Raw genomic sequence first — 27,527 nt, forward strand, 5'->3', positions numbered from 1 at the left:
ATTCTTTGTTGGTGTGAAGTTGCCTTCCCAGTATCACTGAGCCAAGCCCCAAGGTAGGTATACGTTCTTCTGGTGGCAATAATCTAGGCGCCCAGTCTCCATCTGAGTAAAGCTTTTATTGCTTTATGTCCAAAAGCCATCACCAAGGTCTTGTTTGGGTTCACAACCAATTCATTGCTTTCCTTCTAGATGTTAAGAGCATCCAGTCCCCTTTGTAGTCCAGTTTTGGTGTGATCCAATATTACCAAATTGTCTAGGTACTGTAATAAGTGAACTCTGTTTGGGCCAATATTGCGGATTGCAAGGTTTGCATTTTGATACATCTTCCCCAAATCTGCGGTATATACATTGACGAGTGTTGGGGCAAGGACACAGCCCTGCTTTAGGCCTCATCAGTGTACTATGTTTTTGAGATCATTTCCACAGCTAATTTTATTCTTACCTAAGTTTTGCTTTATAGTAAAATTACTGTTTACAGTTAATTTACAGGTATATACATTTTCTTGTGTTACAGTTCAAATAACATCCAGTAGGCTTTCCTTTCACATTCCCAGTACCCCCATCAAGATTGTCACATAATTCACTGTACTTTTTTTTATTGCAAGTGAGAGGGGCTTCTAAAAACCAATCTCAATGTTAAAAAATATAAGCAGCAATTTGGCAGGAGTCAGAGCTTGACATTTGACCTCTGTCATTGTAGTACAGCAAATGTGACAAGAGAAAATACGGAATTTAAAGGTATTCTAATTGATTGCTAGACTTTCGTGAATTGTCTTGCGAGTCTCTGTCCCACAGTTTGAGAAACACTGTGCTAGACAACTGTGCAACCCACAGCTCCACAGGAAGATTAGTATCAATAAATTCCAGATGTTTTACAGTATTTACTGGTTGAGGACAGTGAGTCCAGAGAAGTCAGCCAGAGGTGCTGATCCCAGTATTCAACAAAAATGCTGAAAAATAGCACCTGTCTTGATAGGAATGAATCTTAAAAAGTTGTGATGCCTTCTGGGAACAAACAAAAGAGTGTTTTGGCAACAAAAGAAGTGCTGTCAAAAGAGTTATCAGAATGTGGCAGCAATGTAAAAAGAAATTCCAGAAGACATTCTAACATGCTACTGACTCTGTGACCAACTATTCTCCAATGTTGACAGTCTGCCATCCCTAATGATATAAGTTAAACTCTGCTCTGAGCCTGTTCACTTTTTAGAGATGATCCTTTCAGGTGACTGAAGTGCCGCAGAGTTGACCCATGTTACGCCTGGCGCTTTCCTTCAGTCTCTGATTTTAAGAGTGCCACAAACTGCTTTAGTTTCTTTTTCTTTTAAAAGTGATGGCTCTAGCATCCCCTCATGATGAATGCAGTTTTCTCCTATGCCAGAAGGTTCTAAGGGTTTAGTACTTGACATGGGTCACTAAGCATGTGTAACTGAATGCTCCCTGGAACTACCACTAATTCAAAGGCAGCTTAGGGAGAATCACCCTTGTAATAAAAACTAATTATAATTATTCGCAGGTAACAGGTCACACAGGGTAATCTCTAACTAACAAGGATGAAGATACGAAGGCCAACTATGAGCATGGAATTTCTCTGGTTAGATCCATGGAGTGATTTTGGTTCTTCTCAGCACATGAAAAACTAACACGCGGAAGAGGTCAGACCCTGGTTAGAGTCAACTGGCTCTCAGGTCATAAGCAATACATTAACTTCAAAGGGACACAGTGACTGACAAATCACTTTACGCACCACTTAGAGCCGTTAAAGTATAAAAGCAGGGGTGTAGCTTAGGGGGGGGGGGGGGGGGTTGAGGCATTACACCCCAGTGATAAATGTATCTTCTGATAAATAGTTGGGGACAGGCGCTTTCAGTCGGGTATTGTGAGGTGTCAGTCGGATTTCAGCAGGAATTTTTCCATACGCGCAGACAAAAACGCACACACTCTCTCACTCTCTGTTTCGAACGTCCTCAAAAACATTGATTATTTTACAAAATATTGTGTTTTCCCCCTTAGTGCTCCTATCGATCTGCATTCCTCTCCCTTTCCACTGCCCCTTAGTACCCGCTCATGCACCCTGGTTTTCGTATGATGTATTTAAACATTATATGCCAGCCTTGTTTTGAGAAAATCTGGCGCTCACCCCCTCCCTTAATCTTACTGACCAAGCTACAGTTTCACGTAAAAGCACAGTATTTTCTTATTAGCCAATGGTAGGATGCCTACTGAGTTTTTTTGAGCCCAGACCTAAAATAGTGAGTCTCAAAATGCAACATGCTATGAACTCAACAGCTTGAACTGACAGAAGGAGACACATATGATGTAAGACCCAATGTAACTCATCAAGATAGCCATTTACTTCAGCTTCCACATTTCCCTTTCTCTCTTCCAGATTTATTTTTGTATAGAGTGGAGTGAGTGTTCATGTCTTTTCCATTACGGGAAAAAATGTTCAGAACAATTTTTGGAAGCTTTGTTTCCCCGATACCGTGCACGCCCGAATCAATATTTTCAAGATGTTAGACTATTTATTTTCTAATAGAATCCTTGCTGCTACACCAAGCTTTTTATAATTCTCATTTAAAGAACAATTGCCTACTAGTACGGTTGAGGCTGGAAACCAGTCAGACTCATTGCTGAGGCGGATCTCTCCAGTACGGCATAGTATGTCCTGAGAGTAAGGGTATTTGCTTTAGGATAAATCTCACTCTACCAGTGACCAAAATAAATGGGCTCCCGTGCATCTGAGGCAATGTAATGCAAATGCTGGCTTAGGGCCATATGTCAAATATGTTTTTGAGGTGATAGACAGGCTGAATCACAAATCAGCTTGTTTGCAACAGCAAAAACATGTTTTAAAGTACAAATGCCAAATTGCAATTCAGTAACTACCAAATCGAAATTTGATTCAGTGATTTGGTAGTTGGAAGGAGTGTGTTTAGGGGTCCCTTTCAACTATCAATTTGCAGTAGTGTTAATGTTTTGCAGCCGAACAACAGGTTGCAAAACATGCATTTTTACCCACTACTAAAATGCAGTGGTAACCATTGGCAAATGGGAAGGGGACACAAAAGATCCACATCCCTTTTGAGAATGTAAACAAAAATATATTTTAGGAGTAGGCAGTGGTCCCACAAAACTTAAAAGTTTCATTTTCTATTTTCCTTGAAAGTAAACGGGCTGTACTTAGAGAAAACAAGATTGCTGTATTAAAAAGCAATCACAGACATGGTGGTGTGCTGACCCCAGCAGGCCACCATCCATGTGATGGCTATCATTCCTAATGGGTCGCATACTGCGAATTACCTATTAATATTAATGAGGAAGGTCAATTTGTGACCCACTAGGGATTAGGGATTGCATTTTCCGAATTGCGTTTCAGACTTTCAGTAAGAATCCCAATTTGGGAAAAGCAATTTTTGTACATTGCTCCCTCATCTTTAATAGTATAGTTATTTTGCATCTGTAGCTGCTCATTGGAAAACAAATAAAATTCAAACAATGCTTTGTAACATGCACCAAAAAAGCCTGAATCAGAAATCAGACAATGAATTGGACTGCTCACCATGTATGGCGTCCTGCCTAGCCGTTTCCTTCTGTGGTAGATCGGGTGCAACATGGCGTCCAATGGTGTCCTGCCAGTTCTGTAACTCTGGCACTGGCTTCAGATCAGGACGAAGGGAATCAGCACCAGCAAACCATAAATTAGGGGTTTCGATGCTTCTGAAAGAGTTATAAATACATGGGAAATTATTTTTAAAATCAAGGTTACACTATTTACAAACACATTATACTAACTGCATGTCCACAATTGAAGACTGATGCCATGATGAAAAACCAGATTAGTTTGTACTTTCTGGTCTATCATCCAATTGTCCATACTATTATGTGCATTGTTCTCTGGAAAAAAACACAGAACTACAACTTTGGCCCAAAACCTGCTCAACCTTGAACAGCCCAATATAGTATGGTGCCGATTCCGATCCTGGAGAAACCGGGTACGAACCGTCGGACGGAGCGTTTTTTCCGTCTGACTCGTACCCGGGAAAAAAACATTACAAACATGGAAGTACGAATCGCATGGACACTCCATATCCGTACGATTCGTACAAAACACCGACCGACGAAAATATACATACAAATGTGATCCGGGGAACGCGCCGACATGACGTCGGGACGCATTCAGGCTGCGTTTCACGAGCCAGGATGTACGATCCGCACCGACGTCACCCCGCACGGATAAAATTCTCCGACTGCCAAAAACTGCCGGGAAATCAGGCCGACACGCGCAAGGAGCACCTGTACGCGACGGACAGCCATAGACCCGAACCTACGTGTCATGCCAGCCCTCATAGCAGTCCACCTGCTCTACAGGAACCGACGCAGACGCCGCAGAAGGTCAGAACAACACCCAGGGGCAAAGGGGGGGGGCAGGGGCAGGACACAAAACCCCCACCCAAGTCACAAATCATACATGCCCTGGACATACCTGACCTTCAGGGCCTGGTCACTGCGAGGGGGTGGGGGCGTGTCCAGCAACGGAAGTGGATGTACACGCGAACCGGCAACACAACAAGTCCGGTACGTACCGTACCCACGCCTTAAGAGCGTGGGTACGAGTCGTACCATGCCCACCCCTACGTCACCCCAACAATGGCGGTACGGCCCGTACCCATGTTCCAAAGGCCCGGGTACGGGCCGCACCCCCACCAGTGTATGTACGGCGCGTACCAACACCCCAACAGTGCATGTACGGACCGTACCCCCACCCGTGTATGCATGGAGCGTACCCAGACCCGCGTATGTTCGGAGCGTACCCCCACCCGTGTATGTACGGACCCTACCTACACCCGCGTACGTATGGAGCGTACCCCCACCCCAACAGTGTATGTATGGAGCGTACCCCCACCCCAACAGTGTATGTACGGACCGTACCCCCACCCGTGTATGCATGGAGCCTACCCAGACCCGCGTATGTTCGGAGCGTACCCCCACCCGTGTTTGCATGGAGCGTACCCAGACCCGCGTATGTTCGGAGCGTACCCCCACCCGTGAATGTACGGACCCTACCCACACCCGCGTACTTATGGAGCGTACCCCCACCCCAACAATGTATGTATGGAGCGTACCCCCACCCCAACAGTGTATGTACGGACCTCACCCCCACCCGTGTATGCAAGGAGCGTACCCAGACCCGCGTATGTTCGGAGCGTACCCCCACCCGTGTATGCATGGAGCGTACCCAGACCCGCGTATGTTCGGAGCGTACCCCCACCCGTGTATGTACGGACCCTACCCACACCCGCGTACGTATGGAGCGTACCCCCACCCCAATAGTGTATGTATGGAGCGTACCCCCACCCCACCAGTGTGTGTATGGACCGTACCCCCACCCCACCAGTGTATGTACGGACCGTACCCCCACCCCACCAGTGTATGTACGGACCGTACCCCCACCCCACCAGTGTATGTACGGACCGTACCCCCACCCCACCAGTGTATGTACGGACCGTCCCCCACCCGTGTATGCATGGAGCGTACCCAGACCCGCGTATGTTCGGAGCGTACCCCCACCCGTGTATGTACGGACCCTACCCACACCCGCATACATATGGAGCGTACCCCCACCCCAACAGTGTATGTATGGAGCGTACCCCCACCCCACCCGCGTACGTATGGAGCATACCCCCACCCCAACAGTGTATGTATGGACCGTACCCCCACCCCACCAGTGTATGTACAGACCGTACCCCCACCCGTGTATGTATGGAGCGTACATGGCCAGACACAGGAGGGGTGTGTGCAGAGTCCTCCCAGCAGTGCCCAGACACAGGAGGGGTGTGTGCCTATCATTCCCAGCAGTGCCCAGACACAGGAGGGGTGTGTGCCTATCATTCCCAGCAGTGCCCAGACGCAGGAGGGGTGTGTGCAGAGTCCTCCCAGCAGTGCCCAGACACAGGAGGGGTGGGTGCAGAGTCCTCCCAGCAGTGCCCAGACACAGGAGGGGTGTGTGCAGAGTCCTCCCAGCAGTGCCCAGACACAGGAGGGGTATGTGCCTATCATTCCCAGCAGTGCCCAGACGCAGGAGGGGTGTGTGCAGAGTCCTCCCAGCAGTGCCCAGACACAGGAGGGGTGGGTGCAGAGTCCTCCCAGCAGTGCCCAGACACAGGAGGGGTGTGTACAGAGTCCTGCCAGCAGTGCCCAGACATAGGAGGGGTGTGGGCCTATCATTCCCAGCAGTGCCCAGACGCAGGAGGGGTGTGTGCAGAGTCCTCCCAGCAGTGCCCAGACACAGGAGGGGTGGGTGCAGAGTCCTCCCAGCAGTGCCCAGACACAGGAGGGGTGTGTGCACAGTCCTCCCAGCAGTGCCCAGACACAGGAGGGGTGTGTGCCTATCATTCCCAGCAGTGCCCAGACGCAGGAGGGGTGTGTGCAGAGTCCTCCCAGCAGTGCCCAGACACAGGAGGGGTGGGTGCAGAGTCCTCCCAGCAGTGCCCAGACATATGAGGGGTGGGTGCAGAGTCCTCCCAGCAGTGCCCAGACACAGGAGGGGTGTGTTCAGAGTCCTCCCAGCAGTGCCCAGACACAGGAGGGGTGTGTGCCTATCATTCCCAGCAGTGCCCAGACGCAGGAGGGGTGTGTGCAGAGTCCTCCCAGCAGTGCCCATGGAAAGAAAAAGGGTGGAGTACCCACAGATCCAATTGCCACAATTGTCAGTCAGGTGCACAAAGATCCTGTAGTACATGTAACACATGTGTGCGAGGCTGGGAGTACACATATGCATACTGCCTAAAAGGGAACATGTCCACATGAAGTCATGTCAACAGACTACATACACAAGTACAGTGATCATCCAGGATGCCACGAATGATGCAGGTGGCGACATCGCACTGCATGCATGGCCAAAGTTGAAGGGGTCCGTCACACACCCAGCTAATGTAGACACAGCTCAGCGCAACATATTGGAAACACCCTGCAGGGAAAATGTCAGGGTACACAGAGGAAGGAACACACCTTGGGACAATGACACCATGCAGTAACTGCCTACATGAACAAAGAAACTTAGCTAACACCTTGTGATGGCACACAGATACCAGGGTCCCCCCTATGACCAGCACACTACTACATTTCCCACACACCCAACACATGATCACCACCCAAAATCATGGAGCAGCCCCACCAACAGCAATACCACAAAAGCAGTAGTGTTGTAAGAAAAAAAAAATGGCTTTATTCAGCATTAGTAAAAAATGTTTGCGTGGATAAAGTTCAATATTTACAAAGCCCATAGGGCAGTCCATTAGTCACAGCTGGATGGGGGACACAGTGGGACGCGTGTCCCCTAGCTTGCCTGCACAGTTCAGACCACCCTGTCTTCCACAGGGGGGGGGGGGCATCATGTGGGGGGGAAGGACCAGGCACCGCAGGGACAGGAGGGGCAAGGGCAGGCGTTGTGGGTGCAGGGACGGAGGACTCCACCACAGGGGTTGGGGCAGCGCCAAAGGAGGTGGTGAGGATGGCGCTGCACACGTCAGCAAGGTCCCCCAGCGTATCCCCTGCACCCGAAGGAACCACAGGCCCCAAGGAGGGGGGGGGCAGAGGAATGGGTCGCAGCGCCACTGGGGGAGGGTGTGGACAGGGGGGGGGGCACTCAACTACCCTGACCGGGGATTCCTTTGCCCGCTTGCTGGGTGGTGTCACTGTTGGGCTCAGGGACAGAGCGGCCATGAAGGAATCTTTGCTGGATTCGTGGCCAGGAGAGCTGGGGGGAGTGGATTTGGAGGAAGTGGATTTGGCGGAATGCGGACTCCCACTCTGGCTGCGTGACTTACATTTGCCCCCCAACCCAGTGGGTGTGCCTACCTCACCCTGTGTGTGCGTGCCAGGAGGTGTGCGCTTGCCCTGCCCTGCTGGTGTGGTGCCTGTGTCTGGTGTTGTGCGTGCATGCTGACGTCTGGGTGTACGTGGGACAGGCATAGGAGTGGGAAGTGTGGATGGGGCAGGGGTAGGGGGTGGGATGTAGCGCTGCAGGAGACCCACTGCTGCAGTCAGTGTCGAGTCTATGGACCTCAGCAAGTTGCGTTGGTCAGACTGCGCGGCTGAAATGCCCTCCAAGTATGCCTCCATCTGGTTGAGCACTTGGCTGTGGCCATGGAGGACATTAAGCGTCGCAGTCTGACCAACCCGCAACTGCCGCAGGATGTCCATAGACTCGGCATTGGTGGCAGCAGTGGAGACAGGGGTAGGGGGTGCGGGGACACGAGCAAGTGGGAGGCCGGTGATCGGAATGGAGGGGGCGGGTAGTGATGGAGTGCTGGTGTCAGCTGTAGGACCAGCCACCGCACCCTCGGAGTGCTCAGCCTCGGACCCGTCTGCGTCATAGTCGGTGGTGGATTGACTGGACAGGTCCTCCGCTGCACTCCCGTCGGCCTCCGTGCCACTCGATGTGCCAGACAACTCTGCACTGCTGGCACTGGTGCCCGCTCCCTCCTCACGGTCCGTGCCAGTGTCTCCCTCGGTGTCCCCCGACGATGCTGTGGGCAAAATGAAGAGACAGGAAATAATCAGACACCTGTATACAAATGTCACATGAGTCAGATCCACATAGGTCACAGTGCATAGCCTGAAAAGCAACATGAGTAACATCTACAATACAAGGCACATATGTAGGCCCTGCAACACACAGTTGGTTGACCCACCATGCCACTGACCAACTATGGAGAGCATGACACAATAGCAAATCACATGATATGGATTTGGACAGAGGAGCCAGGCACTGGGGACAATCCAGCACAGCATCTGCAGCACACAGCGTTGGCGTAAAAAGGGATGAGCAGGAACCATGTCTATTAACTGTAGGCACATGCTGCAAAGGCAATACTTAAAAACATGCCCAACATTAATGGGTCACTGCACCTTGAGTGTATGTCCAGACAAACATCACACACTGGCCAGACCTAGCAAGGAGGCTTCAGGTTTTGACATGTAGGCCTTGCCCGCACCAACCCCCCCCTACATGAGACAATTTATTGAGACACAGGAAGCACTTACATCTCTTAGTCTGGAATAAAAACACATGGCCTGCAAGAAATCCTGATTGGACACCAAATACCCCTGGTGCGCCGGTACAAATACATCATCTACAAATGGCCATCATCAGATCATTTTAGCAAGACACACAGGCACTGGCCCCCGTGAGTATGAACAAGGGACATTTGGTCAGCCTGTACAGTGGACACATGTAGCAGAGTTTACGTAGACACAAATGGTGCCAGGGTACAATGGCACAGAGCACAACCTATGCTGTAGACACAGAGATTGTCGACATTTTTGGATTACACACATGATACCTAGGAAAAGATGCCCCAGGGGACAGTAGTGGCCACACTACTCCTTGGTCCTGAATGGTAATGACTGCAACACAAGCCACCATCCCTGCACTCTTTATATCTCACACTCATGCACATCATGTCACAGGCCACAAAATAGGACATGCATGCTGTAAAGCAATACACTTTAGAGACACACTCCTATGTCTGGACTCAGCATCAGTGACAACTGACATGGACCCCACAAGTACTGAACTGGACAGGGCACAGGCAAGGTCCCAAAACCTGTTACACACCACCCCCACACATGCAGCTGCAAGCATTGGGCACATCGATAAACTGGCAGCCTAGATAACCTTGTGCAAGTGTGACTACACACAGACCAGGGGACACATGCCAAGGAGGGGAAGGGAGGAAGGACAGCACCGCTACACTTTGGGGACCAGGAACTGCACTGCACATGTAAACCCTGGCAGTGTATCCATGCAACTGTGCACTTACAAATGCTGGTGATACACAACAAACACACATGTACCTACCCCCTTCCTGCTGCTGCTTTTCCCGTAAGCGCCTGTCCATGTCAGGGAAGACGACCGCCAGCACACGCTTGTGGATGTGGGTCAGACGGTGGCGCCCATGGTTCTTTTGGCTCACAGGTGATTCCCCCAGCAGGACCCGTGCGATCCTCCGCGTCCAGCACCGGATATCATGCCAGCGTTTCCTCACCTGGGCTAGGCGCCGCTTCCGACCATCCGTCTGTCTCACGGCACTGACGGCGTCCTTCCAGATCTGCTCCTTGGCACAGGCGCCTACCTGTGAGGATGAAAAAGTGAGACAACATCAATACACCTGCGACATGTCACAGAGACACACATTAAAACAATTTGGCTGGTTTTAACAGGGCATAGAATGCATCACACTCATTACACCTGTGTCATAGGGACACTTTCCTCTGTGGAAGACAAAAAGCACTAGGTGGCATTGTAGAGTACACAGGTGGCATGAGGGGTACGACACAATCAATCATCCAGGCTCACACTGTGCATCACAAGCGACACCAGGATTATGTGCAGCACCTCAAAGCAGTCACATGCCACAGGCCACTGAGGCGCCCTCAGCAGAGTACACAGACACACACAGCCACAGGACAATCATCTGCCATTGCCAACTGCAGCTACACACCTCACTCTGCACATGTGCCACTACACTGGGGGGTGTCACAGGTGTGGGGCTGGCCCATCACCGCAGACACACAGCACCGCTCCCTGCTCACATCAGATGGGCAGGGTATATCCATCCCTCATGCAGCTGGGGTGCTACACTCCACATATGCACTCACCCACATGACAGGGGACTTACACACACACACCAATGTCCAGGGGACAAACAAATCATTTGGACACTCTCAGCACATGTACACTAAACAAACACACATCTGTGGGTACTGCCACCTGTCACACTGGGGGGACCACAGATTCACATAAGGACTGTAGTAACAACATTCCCAGGAGGATTATACAGGCAGAATGTGTATTGCCACATGCAGTGATTGTCACAGTACACACAATGCAAGTGAGGAGAGCAGACATGCACCACAGCATGCTCTGGCTGGGAGACATTAGGCATTCCCCCACCCGGGACCCACCCTACAGTACATTGCATGTGTGTTACACCTGGACACAATGGCCCAAGTAACTGTCACAATAAAGGGGCACAGTTTTTGCTAGTGGACTCAGCACTCACCTGAACCCCTGGTCGACCATACAGCATGGGGTACTGTGGGAGGATGACATCCAGCAGGGCTTGGTTCTCCTCCTGGGTGAAAGGCTGGGCCCTCTCCACAGACCTGGACATGGTGCCAGAGGATTCACGAGCAGCAGCAGTGTAGTTGAATCAAAGGATGTGCAGGCAAGTGCTCTCTCATGGGACCTGGCTGCCTTATATCTACCTTGCTGCCCTGTTTCATTCACAGGAGTACAGAGTGATTGGTCACTCACATTTGCATCCTATGTTTCCTCCAATCCCTTTAAACCTACCACAGTCAGTGGCTTTGCTCTTTTTTTTTATTGAGCATGATGTCAACTCAACATCCACTTTGCAACAATGTAGATTCTTTCAAACCGACTTTAGCTGGGCACCTGATGAAAAAAATTCAAACTTTAAACTCGGTCTCCATGACAACCAGCATGCATGTAGGGCTTTATACTTGTCCCTCATGTGTCCCCTATGTAATTAGGACATTCACACACAGGTACGGTGAGTTCCAGGGCCCTAGGGCTCCCCAAATGCATAGAAACGGCCCATACACGCGCGTGTACGGGGCGTAACACTATGGGTACGCATACGCGAGCAAAGCCATAGTGAAACGGCCCGTACATGCGCGTGTACGGGCCGTTTCACTTTGGCTTTGCTCGCGTATGCGTACCCATAGTGATACGCCCCGTACACGCGCGTGTACGGGCCGTTTCACTATGGCTTTGCTCGCGTATGCGTACCCATAGTGATACGCCCCGTACACGCGCGTGTACGGGCCGTTTCACTATGGCTTTGCTCGCGTATGCATACCCATAGTGATACGCCCCGTACACGCGCATGTACGGGATGTTTCTCTATGGGTAGGCCTACGGCAGTACTCCCATAGTGATGGGGAACGTACACACGCCCTCAGAGCGCATGTACGGTGCATTCCACACCTGACAGTGGTGACAGGCAGCACACAGAAAGGAATAGAGCTGACATACTTGTCCAAGGCTGGACATCAAGGCATTGTCAGTGCAGTACTACATGTGTGGGGCACAGGTGTGTCAGGCTGTAATGTGGCACATTACTCCTGAGTTGTGAAGGCAATAGATGTATGATGAGATGTGTACAGATGTCATGTGTGATGGTGGACTATGTGCCAGACATCCCCTTCACTCCTTTGACATGTGTGCATGTAGTACAGATCACTTGTGAAAAGCGTCACTGCCATGGCACAGTCAACAACACACGCAACTGTCCCCTGATGCCAGCTACAGGGGTTTTCACACCTGACATGTGACTACCCGCGTTGCACGATGTGACTATGTCATGTATGTGTCGTGTGTTCCCATTAGCTTGCTGTAGGTGTTTGGTCAAATGCATCTGCAGTTGCTGCAACCAACATGTGTCTGTGTGTAGATGGCCATGGCACAGTGTTACACATACCATGCCACATGTGGAATCCGACGTAAGGTGTGTGTGTATGCATCGACACGGAGTTTCAAAACAAGGACATATCTGCATACTCTCAATGTATGTGGGCTCATTATTGAAATGTAATCCTTCATGGCAAGGTGTGTGGTCTGTCCTTTTTCCATTACATGTGACCTGTGCCTCTAGTGTTCCGCAACCTGTCTGTACAATACACATCCTTCCTCTGCACATATTTGGTTGTCTGTAACTCCTGTAATGCGTCTGCCTGCTCACTTACACTCGCCCACAGCTAGTTTCATGGCATGGCATTATGAGGTTGAGAATAAACGTTTGGAGCTGTCTCTTGGTAGGAGTGTCACATGGCTGCCATACGTGTCCAGGGCATATTGCACAGACCTGACTCTGTATGTAGCATATGTGTATTGCCTGTTGACCATGTGCTCAGTACATTGACATTGGTGGTGTACTGTTGTACTCACTCTTCGTTGTCCCTTCTAATTCACTGCAGGGCTCCGCCTCTCCCTCGAGCAATTCCGGACTTGGCTGACATGCGGGAAAATGACTGTATACGCCGCTACCGCTTCCCCCAACGTTTGATTGTGGAGTTGACGACACGGCTGGCACCACACCTCCAACCGCTACACAGGTATCCTGGTGCACTGACACCCAAGGTGAAGGTGATGGCAGCCCTACATTTCTTGGCCACGGGTACCTTTCAACATACCATTGCCCATGTGGGTGGGATGTCCCAAACTATGTTAAGCCGTGTTCTGCATGATTTTTTAGAGGCCATGTTGGAGCACCTTGATGAGTTCATAAAATTCCCAACTCCGGAGCAGTTGACAGCTGTCAAGCGTGAGTTCTATGCCCTGGGAGGGATGCCCCATGTCATTGGGTCCATAGATGGAACACATGTGGCTTTGGTACCACCACAGGCACAGGAGGTAGCCTTCCGTAACCGCAAGCATTACCACTCCAGTAATGCCCTTGCGGTGTGTCTTGCCAACATGGTGATTTCACATGTCTGTGCTCGTTTTCCAGGATCTGCACACGATGCGTACATCATGAGGCGAAGCAGGGTGCCTGAAATGATGCTGCAGCTGCGCAACGAACGAGCATGCATTGTTGGTGGGTATACTCTGGCAGTCCTGTATTTAACGTCATCTTCCTGTCTTACTGCTTCTCCTGACCCACTCTTGTCCATGATGTTTCCATGTAGGGGACGCTGGCTATCCCAATATGCCATGGCTGATCACGCCTCTCTGCAACCCCAGCACGGCTGCCGATCACCGCTACAACAACGCCCATGGGCGGACCCGGCGAGTGATAGAGAAGACGTTTGGCCTCCTGAAGAGCCGCTTCCGTTGCCTCCACAAGACCGGTGGCGCACTCCCATATGCACCGGTGAAGGTCTGCAAGATATTCCTTGTGTGCTGCATGCTGCACAACATGGCAGTGGAGAAAGCTGTGCCACTCATCCTGGATCCAGATGAGCAGGACCATCCACCCGTGGAGGATGAAGGGCTTGGGCACGAGGCGAGTGATGTGGAGGAGGAGGAGGCGGTGGAGAACATGCGGAGTCGGCTCATACGCAACTTCTTTGCTTAGTGGTCAGTTCCAGTGTCTGAGTGTGCACGCATTGGGCTGTGTGTGGCATGTGTTGCAATGTGTGTGTCCATCTGCATGTCTTCCAAGTGAGTCTGAGGTGTGTTTGGATGTGTCACTCGAGTGATGGTGCAATAGAAGAAATGTTTTCCCAGAGTCATCATTGTCACCTAGCATGTTGACAACCTAATACGTGTCGAGTACATGCACATGCATGCGGATGTACTTCTTTTGTCTGACTTCTGGTGTGTCTCCCATCCACAGGTACTTGCGCATGCTGTCTGCTGGTGGCATTGTTGTGCTCCTGCTATTCCTCATGATCACAGCAACATGTGCTGAATCAGCGTTACAAGCACGGACAAGTTTGAAAATCTCCTTCGGGTAAGGGATGCAGCACAGCTTTTTGGGAGTTGTATTTGTTATGAATGTGTGTGCACTGCTCCTGTTCATGTTTGGTTACTTTGCATACATGTGGAATCACCATGGGGCACATGACCTGGAGCAGAAATCACCTGTATTGATGGTCAGACTTGGTGACAGTCATCTGTAATGGGATTGTGATGGGGCCATCAATGTGTGTGACACTGGCCTCGGAAACATACGGGTTGCACCGGGTTGACATGGTGTGTGAATTCCCCATTAGGGGCTCTATGGTGTGTGGCAGCCTCTCCGTGAGCAGCAGGGGGTGTTTAGCTGTAACCCGTCACTTGTGTGCCAGTGCCATGGATTTCCAGCCTCTGTGGTGGTAAGGGGGGTGCCAGTGTTGGTCCCACGTGTTCATCCACATGACCTGTGTATGTGTTGACAGAGTTGCATTAGCATTCCGACACACATGAGTAATAAAGGTGTCCCTCTGCCTCCAAGGTGCCTCATCTCTGTCAATGGTGGTCTGTTGCCACTGTGCATGCGGCATGTCTGGCATTGTTCTCAGAGATGGTGCATATGAGTCTATGTGTAGAGTAGCAAGATGCACGCTGTTTGTCAGGGATTAGATTCAGTATTGTGCATGATGTCCATGGCTGTGTAGGTATTGTGGCATGTCAGTCTCCACGATGGCCACTGTGCTGCATGTGAATCCATTGTGTGTGTGTGTGCCATGTTGAACCAGACATTCCTTCCTTAACATACACCTTTTGCATAGTTCTTTCCTGAGACCCTTGTCTTTGTGTGCTACTTGTGGCATTGTTTCCTTGACATGACGCATGCTGCTGCAGGCCCTGCAGCAAGGGCACCCAGTGTCCACGCAAATGAGCTGGTGTTCATCATGGATTGCTTGCTGACATGTGCTATGCTGATCAGCAGCATCTGTGCCTCATGCGGCAGCACACTCTGCATTATGCACAAGATCCCCAGTTCCATCCACCTCAAGGCAAGAGGGAGACCATCCCCCAGGTCAACTACGACATCCGTGTCTAATCCTACCCTGCACTCTACGGACATGTGCGGTAGAAATCCCATGATACTTGTCCACATCCAGGGTGCATCTGCACAGCTCTGCTACTACAACCGGCGACCAGGCCACATCAACGTCAAACAGAGATGGGGGAGTGGATCACTGCCAGCTGCAGGATGACCTTCTCAATCCACGCACACACTCAGGATGCAGCCCACAACCACAACACAAGCTTGTGGCACTGTGATCCAACACCCAATTGTGCCATCTCCATGCATCCAACCTTGGCTGGCCCACCATTCTCCACATCCACCTGACTCAAGCATGCAGGACATGGTTCTGCCACGTGTCTACACATACCTGGGACTCCCACCCCAGGACACTCCACATGATCCCTGACCTCTGCGCATGACTGTTGCTCTTCTAAATAGGTCTGTAGGCACAGTTGTGCGGGCACCCCCTCAGCTGGTTGGGCCCATCACGGGTGAGTATGGTGCTCCATGTCTGTCTTGGATGGTACATTGTGACCCATGTGTGTCCTGTGCCAGACTCAGACCCCAGGGTATGGATGTTTGGAGTTACTCCTGAAATCAGGCATGGTTTGGCTTTACAACACACACATGCAGTGGAATAATGCAAACTGACGGCATCATCTTGTGATTGTGATGATTTTTATTGGTGCTGGGGTACGTGTTTGGGGGGGTGACAAGAGGTGGTTGGCCGGAGTGTAGAATCCAAAGTTCACAGGGGGAGTTGGTGTCCTTGCCATTGACAGTCATCAGAGTCTGTGCCCCAGTCTTTGTCAACATTGGTCAGACAGTGACCAGCAAGGCCATGTGGCAGAGAATGTCCTTTGCTGCTGTGCTGCTGTTGGGCCATAGGGCCAGGTGCCAGGCCAGGTGACCTGGGAGATGGTGATGTTCCGCTGACTCTCACGGTCTTTTGCGTGGACGACCCACCTTCCTGCGGGGACCCTCAGACGCCTGGCTTGACGGTGCAAGGGACGCTCCGTCAGATGATTCCTCCTCCTCCTCCCTCCCTGGGGCTGGTGCTGCTCTACGCCTGCTGGCACAGGGAGGGTTTGCCAGGCTTTGGGCGATCTGACGGAGGGATTGGCTCATGTCCCTCTGCACCGCCAAGTGCTCTGCATGTCTTGCCTCCATCCTGGCATGATGTTCAACCTGCAGGGCCTTCATCTCATTGAGGGTCTCCGCTACCTGGGCGATGCCTCTGGAGTCACGCCGGTATGCGTCCAGGATGGTTCTGACGTGTGCCATAGCCGGGTCCTGAGCCAACTGGGCAGGTTCGGGCCTCCGCCGTCCTCCACTCCCACCACCCCTGTCCACTTGCGCCTGGCCTGCCGTTGTAGGCACATCGAGTCTCCGGGACCCCTGAGGGATGGCATTTGCGGTGTCGCCTGCCTCCTCCTGGGTGCCCGGAGAACCTTGTCCCTCCTGGACAGACTGGCTGCATTGTTGTGTGCGGGTAGGGCTCCTGGGTGTCTCCTGGGATGTGGCAGGAATGGAGGTGGTGGTTGGCACAGTTGTACCTGACGCAGGTGCTGCAGGTCGTTGGACACCAGAGGGGCCAGGTTGGTCTGGGTCATCCACGGAGCGGTGAGAGTCGTCGCTGGCTTTGGGGTCCTCTTCACGCAGAGCCTGGTCCTGTGAGTCTTCCCCCCCAGTGTTGGGGGGAGATCGACGACGTTGACCTGTGTGTGAGAGAGACAGTGTTAACTGTGTTACATGCGACATCCATGTTTCATTCTTTTTTGATTTGGCACAGTTCCTCTGGGTGGTTGGATTTGGCTTGCATTCCTCTCACAGTGCACTTGTGCATGGGTATGTCCCTTGGCCACAACTTTCGACACTTTACCTATGTGTGACACAATCTTAGTTGATGCATATTTTGGGACCGCAGTCAGCAGTGTAGTGAGCGGGCGTAGCAAGCCATGCTGAGCCGCATTACGTGTTGCACTGTACGTGGCCAAATGGTGTTTTTTCCATGCTATTTGAGAATGCAGGTAGGTAACGTAACAATTTGTGACAGGGTTCTGACGAACACAGTGGGTAGGTATACTGGGTGTAAGGTTCTATTTGTGCCTGCAGCACGGATGTACTCGTGCACAGATTGACACATGGCCTAGTGTTTATCAAAGGTTGAAGGGGGGTTAAGGCACTGCCAAACCTTGTCTACATGCACACAGTCCACCTGCTGACGAGCGGACATGGCCACACCACCCAAGGGTGATTTGGTCTCCCTCTGTCTCCCTTACTCCCTCCCTCTGTCAGCCTCCTCCCTTTGTCCATCTCCCTTTCTCCCTCCCTCTGTCAGCCTCCTCCCTCTGTCCCTCTCCCTTTCTCCCTCCCTCTGTCAGCCTCCTCCCTCTGTCCGTCTCCCTTTCTCCCTCCCTCTGTCAGCCTCCTCCCTCTGTCCGTCTCCCTTTCTCCCTCCCTCTGTCAGCCTCCTCCCTCTGTCCCTCTCCCTTTACTCCCTCCCTCTGTCAGCCTCCTCCCTCTGTCCCTCTCCCTTTCTCCCTCCCTCTGTCAGCCTCCTCCCTTTGTCCGTCTCCCTTTACTCCCTCCCTCTGTCAGCCTCCTCCCTCTGTCCCTCTCCCTTTCTCCCTCCCTCTGTCAGCCTCCTCCCTCTGTCCGTCTCCCTTTCTCCCTCCCTCTGTCAGCCTCCTCCCTCTGTCCGTCTCCCTTTCTCCCTCCCTCTGTCAGCCTCCTCCCTCTGTCCCTCTCCCTTTACTCCCTCCCTCTGTCAGCCTCCTCCCTCTGTCCCTCTCCCTTTCTCCCTCCCTCTGTCAGCCTCCTCCCTTTGTCCGTCTCCCTTTACTCCCTCCCTCTGTCAGCCTACTCCCTCTGTCCCTCTCCCTTTCTCCCTCCCTCTGTCAGCCTCCTCCCTTTGTCCCTCTCCCTTTCTCCCTCCCTCTGTCAGCCTCCTCCCTCTGTCTGTCTCCCTTTCTCCCTCCCTCTGTCAGCCTGCTCCCTCTGTCCCTCTCCCTTTCTCCCTCCCTCTGTCAGCCTCCTCCCTCCCTCTGTCTGTCTCCCTATGTCCACCTCTGTCTGTGTCCCTCTCTCTGCCCCTCTCCCTCCCTCTGTGTGTCACCCTCTGTCACCTCAGCCCAGCTTCCTGGGCACACACAGTTTGCAGGTCTTGCAAAGGCCATTGGCTTGTTCATGTGGGTTTGTTTCTTCTCTGCGGGCACCCATTGGGCGGAGTGTGTGAGTCTGCGCTGCTGCTGTGGCGGTGTGTGCTGACACTCTTTCAGTGTGCTGCGTCTTCATTGGCTGCTGTTATGTGCAAATTGTGCCTTCATACCCATGTCGTCCTGCAACGCGGCCACCATTAGCAGGCAAAACAGTACTGTGTGGGGACACACTGTTGGTATGGCTGTGCCCAAAGCCATATGGGCTGAGGGCATTGTTGTGTGCTTCAGAGTTGCTCTATGTTAGTTTTGAGGCCCACCCTCCCGGCATCGGGGACATCCTGTCTTGTGTTTGTGTTTTGTGTGGCCTGTGACTTGGCCTGGCCTTGCTTGGGGCATGGGGCATGGAGGCGCTAGTGGCATGTGTGTGTTTTTGGAGTGTGGTTCTTTCCGGTGCTGGCTTTGTGGGGGTTGCGTGCATGATTGTTATTTGGGTTGTATATGGCGTTCCCCCCATGTGAGGTGAGTTGTTTGTGTACTCACCAGGCTCTTGGACTCCTTCTAGTACGTCTACTGCCAACGGCTCCAGCGTGGTCATCACATTCTCCTCCCAGGGATGGTAGTGTACCGGTCTGCGAGATGGCCCTCCTCCAGTGATGTTGGCCTGGTTGTGCTCTTCCGTCATTTTGCCGCGGACCCTCCTCCGCAGATCGTACCACCTGGCTTGGCACTCATGCCTGGTCCTTCTGGTGGACCCAACAGCATTCACGAAATTGACTATCCTCTCCCACATGGCAGTTTTTTCTGATATGCTGGTCCGTCTGACCAATGTTCCAAAGAGCTGTGGCTCGACTCTGATGATTTCGTCGACAAGGGCCTCCAGCTTGTCCTTTGTGAACTTTGGATTCTTGTTGGTGGGCATGGTGTGGGGTGTGGGTGTGGATGGTTGTGGGGGTGGGGGTGTGGATGGGTGTGGGTGTGGATGGTTGTGGGTGTGCAGGTGTGTGTGTGTGAATGTGATGAGGGTGTGTTTGTGATGGTGGTTGTGTGAAAGAGTGCAAGTGTAAGGTGTATTGATGGTTGATGTATGGTGCAGTGCGTTGTCTCTGGGGTCTGGCAGCAGTGGATCTGTTGCAAAGGATCATGGTTTGTGTGTGTTGGGCCTTTTTATTGGTCCTTTTGTGGGTGTGGCTGTGTTTGAACTTTGGGTGGGTGTGTTATAAGGAGTGGTAGTGGTTTGGGCCTCTGTTTCTCTGTTTGTCAGTTGCAGGTCAGTGTATAGGATGTATTTGGCCTTGTTGGATATGTTTTGTGGTGTTGTGGGCCTCGGATTGACTGTCCTTGTGTTTTTATGGTTAGTCATGGTTCAGTAGGAGTGTTTTTAACGTCTGTACGGTGCGTACATGGGCTATGTTGTTGTACAGTGCTGTCCTTTGCCATGGCTTAGTACGACTCGTACATGCCCGATGTTGGGTGAGGGTGCTGGTGTGTGGGCCTGGGGTAGGGTGCGTACGAACACGGGTGGGGTGTTGGTACGCTCCATTCATACACGGGTGGGGGTTCGGTCCGTACATACACTGGTGGGGTGGGGGTACGGTCCGTACATACACTGGTGGGGTGGGGGTATGGTCCGTACATGCACTGGTGGGGTGGGGGTAAGGTCCGTACATACACGGGTGGGGTGTTGGTACGCTCCATTCATACACTGGTGGGGGTTCGGTCCGTACATACACTGCTGGGGTGGGGGTACGGTCCGTACATACACTGCTGGGGTGGGGGTACGGTCCGTACATACACGGGTGGGGTGGGGGTGCGGTCTGTACATACACGGGTGGGGTGTGGGTACGGTCCGTACATACACGGGTGGGGTGGGGGTACGGTCCGTACATACACTGGTGGGGTGGGGGTACGGTCCGTACATACACTGGTGGGGTGGGGTTACGGTCCGTACATACACTGCTGGGGTGGGGGTGCGGTCCGTACATACACGGGTGGGGTGGGGGTGCGGTCCGTACATGCACGGGTGGGGTGGGTGTACGTTCCGTACATACACTGGTGGGGGTACGGTCCGTACATACACTGGTGGGGTGGGGGTGCGGTCCGTACATACACGGGTGGGGTGGGGGTTCGGCGCGTACATCCGCGCCCTGGGGGCATTTTGCGCGTACATGCGGGGCCTGTGGTGGGGTGTTCGGTGCGTATGCGGACACGTGTCTCCATGCTTGCTGTGGGAGTTCGGTCCGTGCGGTGTTTTTTGCATACAGTTGTAAAATCGAAAGGACGAGAGTGATCGTACTAGCGCGGTCGGACTTCATTTTTCCCGATCGTATTGTAAATCGTCCGGGGATGTGTCGGACACAATTTCCGACCCAAGGACGTGTGGGGAAATGTTCCAGATGTGATTCGTATGGAGTTTTTACCATGCGAATCGTACTTGGCAGTTTGTACGCTACTTGTACGATTCGTACGGTTAAAAATCCAGATTCAATTCGGCCGAATCGGCACCTTAAGTGTCCAATTTTCCCCTCCTTCCATATTGCACCTTAGTTAGTTTGCCGAAATCTGCAGATTTATTTTATGGAGAAAATCGGGAGTGCTATATAAAAGTTTTTTAATGTAAAATTTCATATATAATGCATATTCCCCTTTCAATAAAGAGAAATTAAACTCATTAATCTGATCCCAAGCTGCAATGGATATCTGGAGTCCTCCTTTGAATGCCATTTTTTGGGTGGCTTTCCCATGATGTTTATCTGCCCCCTGGCTGCGTGGGAGAGAAGCCAAGCTACTGATTTTCTTGCGGGTTTTAGATTGTATCAGCTCCCCAGAGAGTTTCATAGTTTCAATTATTTTATGTGTAAGAGATTCAAATCCCGTAAAACATGTCTAATTTTAACATAGGACCATTGCAAAAATTGTTTTACAATGTTTAATGCTAGTCTCTATTTCATTCAAATTTTTTCAATTCCCCTCCAAAAAGTCAAATTTTTTTCGATAGCCGTTGCTCATACAATTAGACATTACATTCCTATCTATCAAAGGATCCTCTACTATATAAACTTCTGATAGCAGTGCTACTCCATTAATGGTGTGAATCGTGTAGTTCAGAAAGTTATTGCATACGTTTGATGTTACACTGTAGTGTCTTGTATCTGACTTTCTTAGAGGTTTTCGCTAAACTCATAAAACCAATAATATCATATTCTTGATAAATTAAATCTAAGAAGAAATGATCGTATCTTTTAATGTTTAAATACTTGGATGATCTATATGTGGTGTGTGCAAAATTCTCAAAATAATAAAAATCAGGGCGGCCTAGACCTCCTTCATTTACTGGTCCATAAAGTGCACCTAAAGCTAAGCTTCGTGGTTTGTTTGCTAATAAAAAATGGAAAACATGCCTTGCACTTCTTTAAAGAATTTAATTTAGATTGAATTAGGGATGGCTAAAAACAAAAAAAATGCTTAAAGGTAAAATTAACATACGGCTCAATGCAGCCTGACCTGGTATTGAAAGGGATAAATTATTACATTTTGGAAACAGTCTTATTATATCTTATTAATGAAGGGGACATCATTTAAAACATACAGGTCATTTACATTTTTAGAGACGTATATACCAATATACCTCTTGGGCCTAGTAATGACCTGTAAGCCAAGTTCTGTTATTAAAGTGTCGGGTGCAGTATTACAGAACAGATTTATTTATGTTATACCCTCCAATTAGCTGGTATTCCTGGAATAATCAAATATATATTTTTGAACTTTTAAGTAGGGTCTAAGAAACAAAGCTATATCATCAGCATAAAGCTTTATGTTTATAATTCCTGGAATTAGGGATGTCAGATTGCTATTTGAGCAAACGGCTATATAAAGAGCTAAAAGTAATGGCGACAGAGAACAACCTTGTCTTGTTTCTCTGTTAACTTTGCAAACGCCAATCTTGTTTGAAGTAATAATTACTTGGGCAGAAACCTCTTTATAAAACTTGGATATTGTATTAATAAATTCAACAGGGAATCCAAACTCAGTTAGAATATAGAAACTAATTTCCCAGCAAACCTGATCAAAAGCCTTCCTGGCATTTAGTAACATAATCTGGGCTGGGTTTTCGTTTTGACTAAAATAATCAATACCTTCGACTAAAATACTGGTATTAAATGTTAGGTGTTTAATTGATACAAATCCACACTGATCTAAATGTTTAATTGACACAACACACTTATTCATTCAGTTTGACAATAATTTGACTATAATTTTATAATTGGTGTTTAAGAGGCTTATAGGCCTGTAAGAATTAATGTCCTCCTCATCTTTGTACTTTTTCAAAAAGCTGGTGAATACTGCCATAAGGAAAGAGGGTGGTATCTCGCCTCACATCAAAATATAATTGGCTAACGTTACTAATTCAGGATTTATTATTGAATAACCTTTCCTATTTATTTCAGCATGCAATTCATCTTCTCCATATGTTTTTCCATTAGTCAGAGATTGCACTACAACTTCCATTTCTTTTAATGTAACATCGATCAACATATTCTCAATTTGCCTATAGTTTTGGAATGAAGAATTTAATAGGAAAATCCTTTAGTTTTAAAATATCTACCTCTTGTCTAACTTAATAGATTGCTTCATAGTGTTTGGACAACTCCTTCTGTATCTGTACTTCATTAGTGATGCGAATATTTGTATCTTTATTTACCAAGGCAGTAATCCTATTGTGTGCCTGTCTTTCTCTTATTTGCCAAACTAAACATTTATCAGAAAACTGACTCTCCTCATACATTTTTTTTGAGATATACAGAGTTGGCCAAATACCCTTTAGTGTAATAATAATCTTGCATAGCTTTCCGTGCTTGCACTAATGTTGATTTATTTTTAATGTTTTTATCCCTTATATATTGATCATTTGTTGTCTGACTTCTAATTCTAATTGTGCTCTATGTACATTTCGGAGGCATCCAGCTGCTATATCTTTAGTAGTAATATATCCATGTGTAGTAGCTTTAAAAGCCTCCCAGATGCCTTTTACTCTAGCTGCATCCTATTCAGTTGAAAGAAGCTTTCTATTTTATTCTGGGTTTCCGTACACCAGTCTTCATCCTCGATGGGGATGTTGATGATGACTTAAGTGCCCCAAGCCCTGATACTTCCAACTTTACCAAAGAATGATCAGAAAATCTGTTTTGAATATATGTGTAGTGGATTAAACTTAAATTGCAGGAAGTAAGAAAATAATCTAATCTTGCCACTGTTTTATATTTAGCTGAGAAACATGAATATTCTCTCATATTGTGAAATTGTATCTGCAATATGTCTATATGATCTAATCTTTGCATACATTCCGCTAATACCGTTTTCATAGGTGGTTTATTCAGTTTCTGTGTACCAGAGGATGAATCCAATTCAGGATCCTGCAAAAAGTAAAAATTACCCCAAATATCACTGTTCCAGGATTATGCCCTAATGGGTGATAGAGCTCCGATAAAGGGGTAGGATTGTCTTCAAATGGTGCATATTTTGTGGCTATGGTTAACCTGTTATTAATAATCAAACCACTGATCAAGCCCACCTGCCTTCTTTATCAACCTGAAAGTAGGTGATCTGAAAAAAGAACAATCTATTTACGAAAATTGCTATCCCTCTATGAGCAGCACTTGCTGGTGAAAAATACCTAACTATGCCCACTGCCTAAACATACTATATGTAGATTTCTTTTTATTCACATTATGCATCTCCTGGATGAATACAATGTCAGGGATATATCCTCTTACCCATTCTTCAGTGGCTTAGCTTTTATTTAATTATTGAAGCCATTGATGTTTAAGGAGAGATTAAGACGTATAATTCAAAGTGCAATGTGCATACACTCTAAAGTGCCTGCTTCTGCTTAGTGTACAATGCATTTATTCATTTAATGTAAACTAATTATTTAAAGTGCTGGTGGAGACAATGGTAAAATAATTAGCATATATACAAAGAAGCAGACCGAGACCTTGCTACAAGAATGACTAAAGGCAGATTTAAAACTCCTCCACGACCTTTCAGGCGCCATCACTTTTCTCATCATATTCATTAGCATTAATCTTTTAACTACAGTACGTAACAATTTTTTAAACTGACAGTGCAAAGTAAAGTGCCATGTAAAGTGCATATTAGCATTGATGATAACATTACTTCATTTACCAAACTTAGTTTGCTTGTATGCATGGATGAACTATCCCATTTTTCTCCCCTGCAATCACCCCGTGCCCTGCGTAATCCCTTCCGACCATTATCTTTCCCATACCCCGTGACCCTGGTGAGAGGATAACCCACACCACCTCCATACCCCCACTTGGTACCATGAGTGCCATGACCAAGCACCCAGTATTGTGTGCTTACCACTACCGGGGTGACCCAGGTCCTCTGGCCCCCGGTCTCTCACTCCTGGTAGCATTTACACTCATATTTGAGCGGCAAAATCCTTAACGTAAGTATCTCTATCAAATATCAACTCATAATTATTGCCTAACATTTATCATTCATAGTTTATAGGTTTTTATAGTGAGATAGACATCTTCTGTAATAGTTCTTGTGCTTTTGCTACATCTTCCATTAGGTGGAATTTGCCATTTATGAGAACCTTTAATTTCGATTGTTGAACAATGGTACTTGTGCCCCTTTTGCTTTAAAAGTATCAATCATTCGAACAAATTCTCTCCGACTTTTTGCTGCTAATGCAGTCATATCCGAAAAGATTTTAAATGACAGGACTTCTTGTGTCGTCAAAGTTTTTTTTTAAATCACCTTAGAAATTATTTTTCTCTTATTCGAAAGTCAGCAAAATTCACTAGAATATTATGAGTGTTTTTTTGTATTAATGGGGCGTTGGAAAGTTACCCTATAGGCTCTTGAAACTGTTAAGTCTCCTGTTGGATTCGTGATTGCTTTTCTCAGCAGGGATTCTACCCAGTTCCGAAATTGTGGGCCTTCAATTGCTTCCAGCACCCCAACTAACCGTAAGTTTTTACACCTGTGGTAATTTTCCATATCCTATAATTAAGCCCCAACGACATCTGTATTTTGCCTAATTTGAATTATTTCCTACTCAAAGGTCACTACCTTGTCCTCTAGGCTAGTTTCTTGTTCCTCAGCTTCTGTCAGACGCACTGGTATTTTACCTATTGTCTTCTCGATTTCCAACAACCTTTCATGTAATGATGCAATCTCCTGTGACTGTGTGATACGCAGCTCTTTTATCTCAGAAAGAATCAACTCGAACATGTCTTTAACCATTTGTCTAGATTCCTGTTCATTTTCTATCTCCTGCAGAGGTTCCTCATTACCTACTATTGCTGTTGCCACCAGCCGAGATTTGTCTATTGCCACTTTTATCCCTGCATGCTGTTGAGCTGAAGACAATGCTGCCTGGGATATTGTTTAATTTATTAACTAGCTGGAGGTAGTTGAAGCTGTCACATCAATATGTGATTTCGAAAAAAGAGGATATTGTTTGCAACAGATGGGAATTGAAAAGGGCACAGCAGTAGATTACTTTTGGAGGCCTCCCATTTCGATATTACTTTCCATATCTTCTGTTCTTTCCAGTGTTGCAGGAGGCTAGACATTTGTAGTCTTGCAGTCTCCAAAGTATCTTCATTCTCCACCCGTTTTTTAATCTCCGCCTGGGCCTCTTGGACATCAGGGGTCTCTAATCTATTTGCCTCCAGAAGCTGTTGCACCTTTAGATCCATCGTCTGTTGTGCGCTTTGTAATGTACGTGAGCTACCCAGTGTTTTCTCTAGGATGCTCTTTTGACGCGACCTCTGAACCGGGGTAGATTGATTAACAGGGACAGAATTCGCATTTGGGGGTTTGCGCTTAAATGCGCACATGCTGCAACAGTCACCTTCTCTCCTTTTTTCTTTTTTCGTTATTTAAGCCCCAATTAATCAGTTTCTACTGAATCATGATGTCCTACTACTTTGTTACTTAGAGTTCAGTATACAATTAAGTCTCTTCCTTGTAAAGCATCCAGCAGTTAAGCCTAGAGTTAGAGCAGCAGGCACAATCTCGGATGATGGAGGATTTCTTCAGGAGAAGGACAAGAGACTCCCCATGCTTGTGCATCCTTACCTTCACCTTGTTCCACTGCTTTCAACATCCTCCTTAACCTCCTGGTCCACATTCCTAACAATGACCCCCCCCCCCTCCGATGCCACCAAAACACTGGCGGTGGCACCACCCAGGGATTCGCAAGAGCTCTGCAGGTGCTCCCGAGATTGCATCCTCGATACTTTGCTTCCAGGGCGTGAATGAGTAAGTGCACTGACGGGTTTATCTGTCATCATCTCCTCTCAGCCCTGGAGGGATAAAATCAATCAGTATTGTACGGATAGACTGAAAGTACAGCAAACATTGGATGCTCAGACTGCAGTTTTAGGATAGTCACCTGACTTAAAAGTTGACTTCTTCCCAAAAAATCGATTATACATTGTGGTCCTACTAGCTAGATCCTTAATCCTGAAAAGGTGGCGGCCTGATGAAATTCCGACTTTTCAAAATCTACAGTGTAAACTCAATAGGATAAAGGAGTCGGAAAAAAGATATGCATTAAGATCTGGATCATATAGGAAATTTTAGAAATTATGGGAAACTTTGGGTTAAGAGGTTTTTCTTTATATGAAATCATAAATATGAATTATATTAAATGGGGTTTTCTTAAATGTATTTGGTTGATTGCGTATAAGAATCATGTGTTAGTATTACTATATAATATTATTAAAGAATCTAATGATATATTTAAACTTGATTCTGTTTTTTGTGATTTTTTTATGCTTGTAAGTAAATTTGTATTTTTAGATTATGGGAATGATTAACTATTCCAATGAAAAATAAA

The 27,527-nt window shown here is 48.5% G+C and overlaps 1 protein-coding gene across 1 annotated transcript in view; it reads right to left on the reverse strand.

Moving 5' to 3' along the window:
- The window catches only part of LOC146772770 (uncharacterized), a 247,132-nt gene that overhangs the window by 211,574 nt on the left and 8,031 nt on the right, over window positions 1–27,527 (reverse strand). The window contains 1 exon segment of the mRNA XM_085637032.1: window positions 3,560–3,717. Within this exon segment, the coding sequence (XP_085493158.1) occupies window positions 3,560–3,717 (158 nt within the window).

The sequence above is a fragment of the Triturus cristatus genome, chromosome 12 (genome assembly GCF_964204655.1).
Source record: "Triturus cristatus chromosome 12, aTriCri1.1, whole genome shotgun sequence".
NCBI lineage: Eukaryota > Metazoa > Chordata > Amphibia > Caudata > Salamandridae > Triturus > Triturus cristatus.